At 39.2% G+C, this 14,692-nt stretch overlaps 1 protein-coding gene across 3 annotated transcripts in view; it reads right to left on the reverse strand.

Annotated features, from left to right (window-relative positions):
• Positions 1-298: 298 nt before the first annotated feature.
• DIAPH3 (diaphanous related formin 3) overlaps positions 299-14,692 on the reverse strand; it is a 445,793-nt gene continuing 431,399 nt past the window's right edge. For all 3 annotated transcript variants that reach the window (XM_056806852.1, XM_056806851.1, XM_056806853.1), the window contains one exon: positions 299-1,486. In XM_056806852.1, the coding sequence (XP_056662830.1) occupies positions 1,221-1,486 (266 nt within the window). In that variant the 3' untranslated portion in view covers positions 299-1,220. The remainder of the gene's footprint in view (positions 1,487-14,692) is intronic.

The raw sequence follows: 14,692 nt of genomic DNA on the forward strand, positions 1-14,692 counted from the left end.
ATTTATTCCCACAATGGCTATGGAAAACACTCTGCTCCCCAATGTCTATAAACAGGCCCGGTTTCACAGTTCTAATTAATTAACTTTATTAACTTGGAGCAGAAAGAAGGAGGCAACTTAAACAAGGAAATAAAAAGCTGGGGACCTCTCCAAGACTAGTTCCATATAACTGCTTTTTAACTGAAGGCAAAAGCCTCATAGTGTATTTTATAAGGCAAAGTATATAAACAGCAACAACCTATCTCCAAATTAACTCATAGCGCATCGTAAGTTTAAATAAGAAACCACACAATGCAACTTTTTCCTTTAGTGCAAGAAGTGTATTTTTTTGATGAGAAATTAACAGAGCAGCAGTGCCCCAATTTTATGTAAAATATTTTAAAAAGAAAACATGCATTAAAACCTGCTTGTAAAAATGGATGGTCATATTGTTTACAATATTATTAAAAAAGCATACAGTTGGGAAATAACAAAGTGATAATTTTGTACCACAGCCATGATTGAAAGCTAAAAAAATGTTTTCTGGAAGAGACAAAATTGCAGCAGCAAATATAAGATGTGTTCATTTTATATAAATGCATCTGCATTGTACATTAGCTTAAGTTCTATAGTCCTCATTCATTACATATTTGAAATGGGCTTAATGTGCCTTACTGTTCCGAGGAATCTAATCAGCCTGAATTCAGCAATGATTATAATGTGCCTACTTGTCATTTTACACGTCTATTCTATATTTCTGACGTTACAATAATAGAATGCAGATCATAACTACAGAAAGAACCTACACATATATAAATACAAACATACAAGCACGTATACAACAAAGTTCTGGGATTTGTGATTCATTGATACAGACAGCAAACTGCATATAATTATTTAGACCTGCAGGCATATCATATTTTCTTTAAGAAAACATTGCAGAATAGGGTAGTCACCCACCTGTTCACTAGAACATTATATATAACTCAATCTCTTTCCAACTATAGCAGAACAGATTGTCACCACAAAGGCATTAAGCCCATTATAGTTTTGCACAAGTTTTGCTCAAATATACAGGAAAAGAATTGCAAGTGTGAATTTTAGATAAAATTTGTGACATACTTTGAAATGCATAACTACCTAATGTCAGTTATACAAAAGAAAGGCATTTTAAAAAGGGTTGCGGCCAGCCAAGCATAGTATGGCATTAGAGTTTGCTTAATCATTTTTATCAACTGAATTCATAAAGCTCTAAGTCTTGCCAGCAGGGCCTCCACTTCAGGAAGGGATTCCGTTTTAGAAACAGAGCTGTGGAGCTCCTTTTCCTTTTCTTTGGTGCTTTCTACCGTGCAGGTCTCCTTCTTCCTAACATCCTTGTTCCTCACGGCGGATGGATGAGTGTCTAGATTGTAATTAAGTTCCTTGGCAACAGCAGCCGTCCTGGTTGAGTTGCCATTGAGATGGTGGTGCGAATGAGACTCTTCTACCAGCTTCATCTTCTGGTTCTCTATAATGAAGGAGGAAAGAAACAAAAAACGGAATAAATTTGGGAAAGAATTACTGAAGACTGTACACATTTTCAAAAGTCTGAAAGCTGTTCTTCCCAAAGAAGTCCTCTCTATAGAAAAAAGTGGATTCCCTACAGCAAATAAAAGGTTATATTTCTTTTAAGTCCACCAAATTAAGATTCAGAATATATAGGTGTGTATATACACACACACACATGCATATATAAATAAAATAAAATAAAAAAGGAAAACCCCTTCAGTAGACTTTATTTCTCTCATCATTGTGGTTTCAGTAATAGCTCACAAGATCAATGCTGTTTTGTACAAAGGCCACAGAAGTTAAAAAATTAAAGAAAAGTCATTTGGATTCCTTTGACAGAAAATGGATACAGCTGGTACAGTTGTTATCACTAAGTGTAAAAGAAAACCTGTTTTCTTTCTTTGGCAAATTACTAGTGAGTGATCTTGACTTGCCGCACCATCATTAGGCATCTCTCAGAGTATCGAATGCTGACCAGGATGGAGCTGACCGACTTTTCCCAAAAAGCACTAGACATAGTCCAGCCCCCTCAAAATTAAAGGACTTAAATCTTGGGGCCTTGCGGTGCCTCTGACATCTGAGACTTCAAACGGGGCCGCTCAATATTCATGTAACCTTGAGCGGGTTTGAAAACGGCTTCCACAAACTTGACGTGACATTTAAAGTTTTTTGGCTATTCGGTGAAAGATGTTCCATTATCCCAATAGTAATGACTTTGGAGCCCAGGCAGTCATTCTTGACAGCGTGTTTTATGTGAGCGCTGAAAATCCTGACCGAAAACAGCTTGTCCATGAAAAGGTGGCTGCGGAGGATATTTACTGCCCCATCGCGTCCTGAGCAGGGCTCGGGGATGGATGAGGATTTGACACACTTTCTTGGAACATCTCAGCGCGCTTCAGAGGTATGATCACCTTTCAGCTGTTGGAAGGAAGTAAAGGCCCGAACCTACGATCACCTTTCAGCTGTTGGAAGGAAGTAAAGGCCCGAACCTACGATCACCTTTCAGCCGTTGGAAGGAAGTAAAGGCCCTTCCCTACGATCACCTTTCAGCAGTTGGAAGGAAGTAAAGGCCCGAACCTACGATCACCTTAGCTGTTGGAAGGAAGTAAAGGCCCTTCCCTACGATCACCTTTCAGCAGTTGGAAGGAAGTAAAGGCCCGAACCTAAGATCACCTTTCAGCAGTTGGAAGGAAGTAAAGGCCCGTCCCTATGGGCTTCCGTATCAGGCGGGCAATTGGGACTCAGAAATCAAAATGGAACAGAGCAGCGATCTTCACTGGGGCCGCGCTCCAGGGCGCTCTCCGGCCCGCCTGGGCTTGTGAAAGCAAGGGTAGGGAGATGGTCTCCGCGACTCTTCCCACCAGCAGCGCGGTCAGGTTTTCGGGTCTGAATAACGTTTTTGCACAACTGAACAGGAAAGGCTGGCTCAGATTAGCAGTCAGGAGAGCCGGGCTCCTCCTGGCTCGGCTACTCCTCAGATAACTTCCCCGCTCTGGGCTAGACTTCTCTGCGGGAAAATAAAGGTACCGGACAACGTTCTCTTTCAGGTCACTTCAAAGTCCTGGATCCTATTTAAGTCTTGGCTGTTCAGTCCCCTTGATGCTGTTTTCTGGGTGCTGACCCTGCAGACTGAGCTCCAGGCCCGTGTCAGGAGCATCCTGGTACAAATGTGCCCCGAGACCCGTCCTAGTTGTGTGACCCTGGGCAAGTCACTGAATGGCCCTTGCCACCTTTCTGATATATCAGTAAGTGGACCCAGATTCTCCAGGCTTTGAAGATGCCTCTCTAGCCACTATCCTTCTGGGAAGAGTTCAATAATAAGCACATTCGCCTACTTCCAATCCCTGAGACAAGGTTTACGAGGTTAAAGGTAGTGGCTAAAATAACGTCTAGATAATGTATAAGCATCAGACATCTTAATGATCATCCCTCTGTCATTGTTAGCAAGGAAAACTAGGAGTTGTCTGTACATAAAAAAATAAGTGAATAACCTCTATCAAAATGTGATGACAACCATTATCCATGCGTTCATTTAATCTGTTACACAATCAAGCTGCCTGGATTCACACGCTGAATGCTCATTTGACCAGGGCTTTTCCTAGAGTGAATGCTATTTTTATAATTAGCAAAATCTCATTTTTTTATAATGTATTTAACAGGAAAACCATAGAACTCAGGAGATCAGACCCACCAGAGGGTCAGTGGAATCCCTCCACATGTCGTTTCTGGAGAGAGCAATTCTCTATGGGGGAGGGGGAGGGGCAGAGTGGATTCTTTTCACCTCCAGGTCAGCTGACAAATCCCAGAAAACACCGGGCAGACAAGGGAGCTAGGTAAGAGCCGAAGTACTGGACTGAGGGCAAAAACACGAGGCCATCCCGGCGCAACATGAGCAGGCGGGGCTGACACCGGGGTGCCGGACCTCCGACCTCAAGGGTAGCCACCAAAGGGCTGCAGGCCAGGAGGGGGCTTTCTCTTTTCCTCCCTCATGAGCCTTGGAAAGGGCCGGCTGGAGGAGCAAAGTCTAGAAGGGAGGAGAGATGCGCTAGAAAGTAGCGCCTGGAGGAGACCTGAGCAAAGCTGAACACAGAGGAGGGAAAGGACAGGAAGCCACTGGGAGACGGTAGATGTGAGAGTGCTCACCCGGCAGTCACCAAGACCAGAGGAGAAATCTGGCTTTAAGACTAGCAGTGTGGTGACTCTACAAAAATCAATCTGTCAGCCTTAGTTTCCTCATCTTTAAAATGGGGCTTTCATAGCAAATACTTCCCAGAGTGAATATGAAGATAAAATGGGAGGCTCTTTGTGACCTTAAAAGGTGCTGTGTGAATTCTAGCCATTATTATTAGTATTATATCGAGCCTTGGGTTGCTGGGGGTAGAAGTTGTGTTGTGTTGGCCGCTCACTCCCATTGCACGCGGCCCATTGTGCGTGCGTGTTTGAGCCCCGCCTGTGCCCACTCTTCCCAAGGACGGATATCTGAGGGAGGGGCACCTCGCTCTGGTGAACAGAGTGTTTCCTCGCTATTTTCTGGCTCTTCTTACTGTTTCCCCTGAGCTAGCTCCTCAGAGGAAGCTCACCATTCCCCTCCCCACCCTGGAGCAGTTCGCCTCCCAGTCCCTTCCCTGACCTGAGGGAAGCCATGGAGCCGAGTGCCCTTTTAGAGCACTAAAGTACATGGTAAGAGCATGATAGACATCTCACCTGAATGGGAAGTCTTAAAGGGTTTCGTAGTTTTAGAATGAAAACATTTTTTCCTATTTCAGGGTATGGGCTGGGAAAATTACCTTTTAAAAACTTTTTGGGGAAAGCAAAGTTAGTTAGAACGAAGAACATGGGACAGGAGACCAAATGCCAAATGTCCATTAAAATGAAGAAAGGCCACAGCAGCATGGTTCTCTCCTATCCCTGCCCCCAAAGGCTTAAATATCATCCCAAATCGGTTCTTCTTGTGGCATGTATTAGATTTTTGGAAATGGCTTATGTATTAAATGCCTTGACTGCTATGATTTTCTGTCAACAGCATCAATAAGAGCTGAAGTACCCTTTTTATTAATACTAAAGGCTCACATGAATACTAAAGGTTTTAATAGCACCTTTATTTAGAAGCATTTACTATACTTTAAATCACCGGAACCATTATTTTGCAGATAGAAAAGTAAAAGCAAAAAAAAAAAAGGTTAAGTGACTAGTTTTGAGTGTCATAGAGTAAATTGGTGGCACAACAAAAAAGCTGCCTCTGGACGGCATCTTAAAGGGAGTTTATAAATAATTTCACCCAAAAAGTCCTAAATAATGCTAGCATTTCCAAATTTAAATAATACTTTATCTTTAGAGTCCAAAATTATTTACTGAAATATTTAATTCTTACCATCCATATGAAGAAGATGTAATAGCTATAGAAACAGAACTGAGAGAAATAATTGTCCAAGATCACAAAACATATCTCGGTACATTCCTTAACTTCAATCTGGCCTTTTATACCACAACCTCAGTAGTTTTTAAAGGGTAATGTTAAATCCTTTAGTTTTTTTTTTAACTTCAAGAATATTGGCCCTAGATCAGCACCAATCTGAAGCTGGTATGAATGAATATGGGCATCAAGACTATGTTGAATGGATCCCTAACAATGAATTCCTGGAATTAGTTTTGCTGATTTTACTAATTACCTTATTGAACCTGAGGTTCTATGGAGATATTCTGTTAACATGGGTACCTGGCTATGTAGCTTCCCTAGATAGAATTTAGCTTTACTATATATGATTTATGAAGAGTTTTTCTATTTTGAGGAGCCAAACATTTAAAAAAATAACATTAACAATTCCTATAGGAGAATGGTCCAAATGAAGTTTCTCCTTAATTACATAAAAAGAAGAGGTTGAGTAGAAAAGTCTTCCATATCAAAAATAGAAAAAAAATCAGCAAATATTTACTGAATATTTGTGATATACTTATCATGACATGTGAAACTAAAATGGAAAGAGAAAAAAATTAATCCTGATTCTTAAAAAGGGTGGGAAGATATGTTGGAATCCACCCCCATAGTCAACTCTGGGCTTGCCTCTACCACAGCTCTGGTAACACCTTCAACATTTTCCCACATAATGCCTTATTGTAGATCTTATATGGCTCCTGGTAAGGACCTACCTAACCCAATTTAGACAATAGAGTATCTTTGAAAGCAAAATCTCTTCCCTGCCTGCAGAGTCCCCACATCTAGTCTCCTAATCAACCCAGCAGAAGATTGTGCATTCTGGGAAAGAGGCTGCTGAGTAACCCTCAACACCTCTTTTTAATTTTTTGGTGAGAGTAAGATTTACCAAATGAACAGGCATGAATGGGTTGTGATGACATTATCTTTCTCCCTAAATTCAGCTCTTTCTTATGTTTTTTTTTTTTTTGTCAAGAGGACCACAATGCATTCAGTGTCACCGATTCTTAACTTCTTAGCTATGTTTCACTCTTCACTCAACTGAAACTGCTCTTTTCAAAGTTCCTAATGACCTCTTTGCTGCCAAATCTAATGGACTTTTCTCAGTCTACAACCTTCTTGATCTCTCTGTAGCATTTGATCTACTTGACTACTCTCTGCTCCTGTATTATCTCTGAGTTGTTTTGATACTTCTCTCCTTCCTTCTCTTCCTACCCCCTTGCTCTTTTTCATTTTTTTTTATGAACCATCATGTACATCAAACCCTAAAACAAGAATTTACCCAAAGGCTTTGATTTAGGGCCCTCCTTTCTTTTCTCTGTATACCTGTTCACTTGGGGACTTCTTCAGCTACACGATATTAATTTTCAATTCTATATTGATAAATATTAGAGCTATATATTCAACCCTACTCTATTCTGAGGTCCAGTTTCACAAAACCAACTGCATATTAGAAATTGTTAATTTAATGTCTTATAGACATCTCAAATTCATCATGTTTAAAAAAAGAATTCATTACTTATTCCCCCAAACCCACCCCTATTCTAAACCTTCCTATCCTATTGAGGACTCCATTACTTTTCCAGTTATCCCATTTGGCCACCTTGGTATTATTTCTGATTCCTTCTCTCTCATTCACTACATTTAATACATTTTATTATTATTTCTACCTCCATAACATCTCCTTTCTTCCCCTCCTCTCTCCTCATATAGCCATCACAGCAGTTCAGGTTAGCTAGCCTCCTACTTGGTCTCCTTTCTTTAAATTGCTATCATTATTGATATATACCTCTTTCACATGCTACCAGTGATTTTCCTAAAGCACACGTCACTCGGAAAACTACAGTAGTTTGGATTGATTTTAGAATAAGAATAAGATATTTCATCTTTATCTCATCTTTTAAATTTTCTATTTTTATAATTCATATAAATTCACTAATATATAATTAATACTATGGTAGTACATATAGTAATTTATAAATGTATATATATATATTAGATATATGTATATTCAACTACTTTTTACTATGTAAAAAAGTTTAGAGAACCCCTAATCTAAGGTAGAGGGCAGGATAAACACATGTAAAAGAACTAGGAACACTTAAAAAGACACAAATACATACAATGAAGTGATTTAATTACTTAAGAGTCTCTATAGCCTCATTTATAAATGACATGGCTGGACTTGATGCCCTCTTTTATTCTAGCATATAATTTTTATAATTTTAACAATAGAGTGCATTGCAGGAGACATGAAGAAATGATAATGAACCCAGATGGGGTTAATGAAATTAAAGATGAATGGAAATCGATTTTGAATGAAAGGTAGATTCACTGAGAGAAAAAGAAGCATCTCTTGGGCATATAAGAAGTTAGAGAGGTTAATATTGGCAAACTGGGGGCAAATTTTCTTCAATGAAGTGGAGGAAAAGAAGAGGTGAGCTTGTATAACCGTGCTCGTTATTTTCATCTTCCCCATGGCAGTTTCAGACTCTGCAGGGTGTTTGTTCAGAGGTGCTAATGACGAGAGACCAGTTAGGCCTATAAAACAGTCACTTGTTATACATGTATTGGATGCGGAAAAAGACATACAATAATACTTTTTTTCTTCCATATTAAGCATGCTGCCCTCCAACCAGTACTATACTTGAGGAAAGCTTTCCCTTGTGGTCAAGGCTGCCTAACAGATCTGTGGAGGCTAGTGGTGTGGCAACCTGGCCATAGGCAGTGATCCCCATCAAAGATCTCACAGCTTAGAGAAGCAGCCGGAGAGAAAGCCAGCATGGGAATCTGGGAGACCAGGTTCCAGGCCCCTGCCTCAGGCACCAACTGGCTGCATCCCATTGGGCAAATCACTTAACTTTTCAGTTTCCCAGGCAATTGTCTAAAGTTAAAAACTGTAGATTAGTTGCCTATCTGCTTTGGTAGAGGAGGCTTCCTTATCAGAAGCTCCCAGTACAAGTGAAATCACAAGTCCAGATCAAGATAAACAAATCAAAACAAAACAACAACAAAAAAGAGCTGGGACCAACTTGACTGTAATTGAAACAAAGCAATATCTGCACATAAGAGATCTTCAGCCCAAAGCAAAAGAGGCTGGCAGAGGAAGGGGAAATCTGCCTCCTCTTTATGCAGCCCAAGCTTAAAAAGAGGCCCCTCCTAAAATAAAGGATAACTTTTGAACCTTCCTGGATTCTTACCAGCAGGAGTGAGCACATCCCTCTTACCCCCTCACCCCACCCAATTACTTTGCATTTAGTTTTTACCCACCTGAATATGCATGCATTATCTTCCCTGTGAACTCCTTAAGAGTAGGGCTGTTTTATTTTTGTTTCAGTAACCCCAGCCACCCAGCAGGCTCTTAATAAATGCTTGTTAATGATTGATACAGAATTACTTTCCATCTCTCCTAAAGCCTCATCAAAATAAATATTCAAAGGAAATAGAAAATATTATGGTATAAAGCATCTAAGGATTGAAGATTCTCCCCATTGTTTTACATATAATTAGAGCCAGTTCCCCCCCCCCCCCCTTTTCTGACTCTAAAAAACTTTTAATGTTATCTTGGAAGAAGTGTGTTTTATTTAGGATTGCTTCTCTAATAAACATTCATTGGTGTTTTCAGTATAGACAGGCAAGGAATAAGCTGCTATTCTTAATTTCCGTTCTGTAAGGGAATAAAACAGACAACTCTGCGTAAATATGAGGAGTTTCTCAGGATACAAATGAAATAGCATGAGAATAAATGCTATTTCCCTCTAAGATATAAAAATGCTTATCATTCTCCATTTTATTCCTTGTACAATTTTTGCCGTGAGAGTTGACACTGGAGTCCCCTGACAGCTTTCCAGAACTGAATTGAAAACTGGAAAATTGTTAAAGCTGAATAGCAGAGATTCTTAAATGTATAGGATCCACTTCATTTAATATGAGAAAAAGTACCTTAAATTGGGTCCACCAATACCACGTGATCCTAGAATCCCACCTGATCCATGGTGGGTGTTCAATAAGGTAATAGGGAAACGTGGGAGGAAAAAACCCCAACATATTTAACCAGTCTTCTGAGATGGGATTTCCATTGTTTCATGAGTGTCTCAAAAGGAAGAGCAAAGTTGAGGTGGCAGAGGCAAAAAAATTCCAACCACCACAAATAAAACGATATGAAATCTGGATTCCTAATAATAAAACAAGCTAATAAAATTTTGGATGCTTAACAATAAAACAACTACCAGCTATTTTGTGTTTATGGTACACATAAAAGCATGGCAAACCCAACTCTGTCCAACAGCCCTCTGGGAAAACCACAACCATTGTAGTAGAAATAGCATTTACATTCAGAAAGGAGTGGTATTTCACTTAGGTCAGTATTGATTTCTGAATCACAATGTGGCCCTAATGAACACTGGATTCTTAGAAGAGCCACTCTAAGAAGAAATATAAAACTAAGCTCCTGTTTCTTCTGGTCAACAGAGGGACTGGGGTAGTTTGGGCAAGGGAAGGAATTTTGGAATTTAGCATCTTCAAATGTTGTGCTTCTGACCACCTACAAACTCTGTCAATAGTTACCTTTTCCTTTAACTACTGCTCTGACCTGCTAAATAGCAGCTTTGTTCCACCCCAGCAATGGCTTAACTTTGGTAGTAGGCAAAATGACCTATAAATATAATTTTTAAAGCACAATTGGGTCTGCATAATAGTAAGTGTGTGACAAATATATGTTTTTAATCTATGCAATAACCCAAGACACTCTGGCAGCCAGCAGCCCATACCCTTGAGGTTTTCTCTACTGTTGATTTACTGATGCTATAAATAATCATCTTTCCTCTGTTTCATTTTGCTATTTATTTTATCTTATGTATTGAAAATGAATAAAAATGATAAAAAAGAGCAGAAGGGCATTTTGTATATAGCTAAAATAAAAAAAAAAACCCCATAAAATCCTTGATAGCCTCTAATTTTGTAAAGAAGCAGAGGAAAACCAAAGGAGCCAAAAAGATATATCTCTAGGCACTGATAAAATAAGTGGCTATGGTACTAGAACATCTTGTACTTACTCATGATGTCCTTAGCCCAGGTGGATGTTTTCTTTATCAAATGTGCTATATATCATTATCCTCAGTATAGAATTTTGAAGACAGTATCTTCATCTTGTCATTTGATATATGAAACTTTCGACATTGATATTAGAGCTTCCACATTGATATTAGAACTGGAAAAAAACTCCAGGAGTTCCCTGAATAGGATGGCACCAACATTATCCAATGAAGATGCTTATATTTAATTCTGAATATAAAACAAAAGCTTCTCACTCCATGTCACTGCTTCCTATTGCTACTGTTCTTATTTCTTTTTTATGATAACTCTATTTTATGACAAAACTATTTGAGTGATCAGTTTATCTTTGCTATTCTTTGTTCACTCCTTAAACTCTGTAATCTGATCCACAACTACAATACATGAAATTGCTTCCATCAGTGTCATCAATAATCTTCTAAATGCTGAATATAAGGAACCTAACTCAGTCTTCATTCTTTTTGTAGTGGAATGATGCCTTGATTCGACAAGAGAATCTATATTCAAACCCTAGTTATTACTTATGTCCATGAGAGTTACTCAACTACTCTAGTAGATCTATTGGATCTAGAGGATCCAATAATGCTAAACCCCTCTGTGGCTCTCTGAAATGCAACCCAACTTTGACTTTCATGGTCCTGTATTATCCTACTTCTTCTACCTTTCTAATTTTTTCCCCCTTTTTTGGATATCATTAAAGAATACACAGAATGGACCATGCCATTTCCCTGCTTTAAAAATCACCAGTTACCCTATTGCCTCTAGGACAAATTAGTTTTACTTCCTTGTTTCCCCTCTCATCCATCCTCCTTCCACATTACTCTATTGCTCAAGAGTCTTATGTGGCTCCCTATTGACTCTTGGATAAAATGTAGACTCCTTAAGCTTGGCATTTAAAGTCCTTCACAGTGTAGCACCAGTCTATTTTTATAGGCTTATTTTTCATCATTCCCTTTCATATACTTGCTATTTTAGTTTGGTAGTAACCAAGCTCAGCATTCTATTCCTGGCCTCTATGACTGCCCAGGTGGTCTTCCATTTCTGAAATGATTACCCACTTCACTTCCTCCTAATAGAATTTCTAGCTTCTTTGGAAGCACAGTTGTGATGTTCTGCTTTTTCCAAAGTTAGCAATTATCTCTTAATTGACAAATCTGATAGACTTTTTCCTCAATAAATTTCAGTGGCTCCCTGTTATTTCTAGGTTCAAATATAAATTCTTGTTTGGAATCTAAAGCTCTTTACATCTGGGTTCCATCTTGTTTCCAGTCATAGTATACATTACTTCCCTCCATGAATCTTATGGTTCAAGTAACCTGGCCTCCTTCCTGTACCTTATGTATGGAACTCCTCCTACCATTTTAGTACCTTCATAGGGCTACCCCTCATACTTAGAATGTACCTCTTCGTCACTGCTGACTCTTGGAATTCTTGGTTTCCTTGGAGAGTCAGTCTAATCTTCCTTTCTCCTTCAGACTTTTCCGTGATCCCCCAAGTTCCTCCCACTGTACCTCTTCCCTGGGATCTCTTTTGTATATCCTTATAGATGTAAGCTCTATGAGGAAAGAAGAGATTGTTTTGGTCTCTGTGTGCTCAGTGCTGAGGGCAGTGCATGGGGCGTAGCAGGTCCTTAATAAAAAATTGCTGATTGATTGGTGCTACCTCCTCTATGAGGCCTTTCTCAATTGGCCAAGTTTTTAGTGCTCTCTACTTTTACTCATTATTCAGATTTAGTTATCTGTGAACCAAGTTTTATCATCCAATAGAATTTTTATGTTTCTGTGGGGAAGAAATTTTGTTCTTTTTTTTGGCAGCCTCTTCTGTAGAGCCTTGCATACAATAAGTGCCTAATAAAGTGATGATTTGAATTGAGCTGGGCATTGTAGGGTAAGGAAGAGAGATGCCAAGCTGAATGACAGATTCAGGCTGAGGAGCAGCAGGGGAAGGGCAGGAGAATGCTGACAGTTCTGAGAGCTGCATAGTACTTTGAAGCAAACGAACAGGAGGTCTTCCAGCCTGGGAAGGAAAGGAGGAAGGTGGATTCTCTGGAAGCTGAGAAAGAGTCCATCCAGTTTGGGACCTGTCTTCCTTCTGGGACCCCAAAATACCTCCACTGAGACTCTTCAATAGCTACTCAACTTCTCAAGAAGAATCTAGTTTGGACTTTCTCTGGCCAGAGCCAACCAGATCCTTCCCTGGGATCTCTCTCTCTCCCATACCTGCTCCTTGAATTGTACCTTAAGATTTAGTTAGCTTTAAGAATAAGATCAAGATGCAGTCGGTTAAAGGAGAGGCCAGGGCCCAAAAAGCCACTGGCCTCCAGACTCCAAAAGCCAATCTGCAAGAGGGGCAAACCTTAGGGCTCTCCTTCACCCACTTCCCTTTTTCCCTCACACTTCTGCCATTACCTGCCTCACGTTATCTCAAATAAACCATTTGGAAATATTTGGACTTTGGGTTTGGGTCTGTCTTAGATATCAACAAGGGGATTAAGTGATCACAAGGAAGGGGTTGATTCCAAACTCCTGTGACTCAGTATTTCTGACCAAGGAAACTGCCTTTCTTTCCTTGACAGTTGGCCATACTTAGAACCCTGGGGGCTGACAGTTGATATCCCCTTGGGAGGTGGAAATTACAAGGGGTCATCTTGTCTCACAGAGATTTGATCTCAAAGGCCCTGAGCTCTTCTGAGGGAGGCATAGTGCCACCTCACTGAATCAATCCCTCTCCAGTCCCCTGTCCTCCATTTCTCAAGACAACATCTCATTGGAGTCACATCCTTTCCAAGGAGACAGTACCTGGCTTACCTCTCCCCATAAGTAATAGAGGAGAAAATAAACTCCTTCACTCTCTCTCCCCTCTTTCCCTTCTTCCTTTCATCTCCTTCATTACAACATTTAAGGACCTATATAGTCTGGCTTCCTCTTGGGTATATCTTCAGGTTCAGTACTTTACTATCTTCTCTTCTTTCTTGAAACTCTTCCTGAAACATCATCTACTCTGTATCTTCACCCAGTGTATACATTTATTAAAATGATTATTTGCTAAGTGTTTATTTTATTTCTGGGGAGATAAAAAGATAAGAAGGCTCAATCAGCATCTAAGACCTAACTTCTTGCTGAACTCAATTTCATCTCTACTTGGCTGTCTTGCCATCACTTTAAACTCAATATATCTAAAACTGAACAATCAACCTCCTCCTACCACCCCCGAAATACAAACAAACAAGTACCACCCACCCCAGACTATTCCAGTTTTGCTAATGGTACCATTTCTCTCCCAGTTAACCAAGTGTGAAACTTCAAAGTCATAGGAATTGCCAAACACTGTCAATACCCATGCTATCCAGCTAGTGTTCTAATGCCAACACATTCAAGGGATGTGCTTTCAGAGAGTATGTTTATTTTTTTAGATGTCAGCGTTAACAGCATTGGTCTTATCTCCTCACCTAGACTGTAAACTCTTTGAAGACAAGAACTATTGGCTTCTTTTACCACCTACAAAGTTTAATATTACCTTGCATTGAACAAGTAATAAAAGTTTTAAAAATCCTCCTCTTAATTTGTGATATTGAACTGAACATTTTGTTGATTAACAAATCTCTTGCAATTAAAATTTATTTCCTCTTGTTTAATCTTCTGTGCACAAACATACACACACACTGGATAAGCATTTTCCTTACATGAATCTTTGTTTATTTGTAATGATCATCTTTCATATTCCTCTTTTTCTGACTACATATAGCAACTTTTCCTACTTTGTAATTATTTTGCTGCTTCTTTCAGGAAAATTACGCCATTAAAAAGGCACCTCCTATTGTTTGTAGTATAACTATTTCAACCAGAAATTTTATGGACAAAATGTTTTCTGCCAGAAATATTATAATCACAAGATCCCAGAGACAATGATGAAGATAGCTACAAAACAATGAACATGTTAGAGCTGGTTTAGGTCAGAAAAGTAAAAATATCTAAGTGATGAAAACTTAATTTGGCTCATCACAATGCATACTTGATAACTCAATTATTGAATCTGTGAGAAATGAAAAATGTTGTATAATGAAGAAATGCTGTATAATTTTGTGAAAAAGGCATTTAAAAAATTGAATTATGGTATTCACAATAATGTTGGCTAACATTTTATGGTTAAAAAGCAATATTT

Source organism: Monodelphis domestica, chromosome 8, assembly GCF_027887165.1.
Source record: "Monodelphis domestica isolate mMonDom1 chromosome 8, mMonDom1.pri, whole genome shotgun sequence".
Lineage (NCBI taxonomy): Eukaryota > Metazoa > Chordata > Mammalia > Didelphimorphia > Didelphidae > Monodelphis > Monodelphis domestica.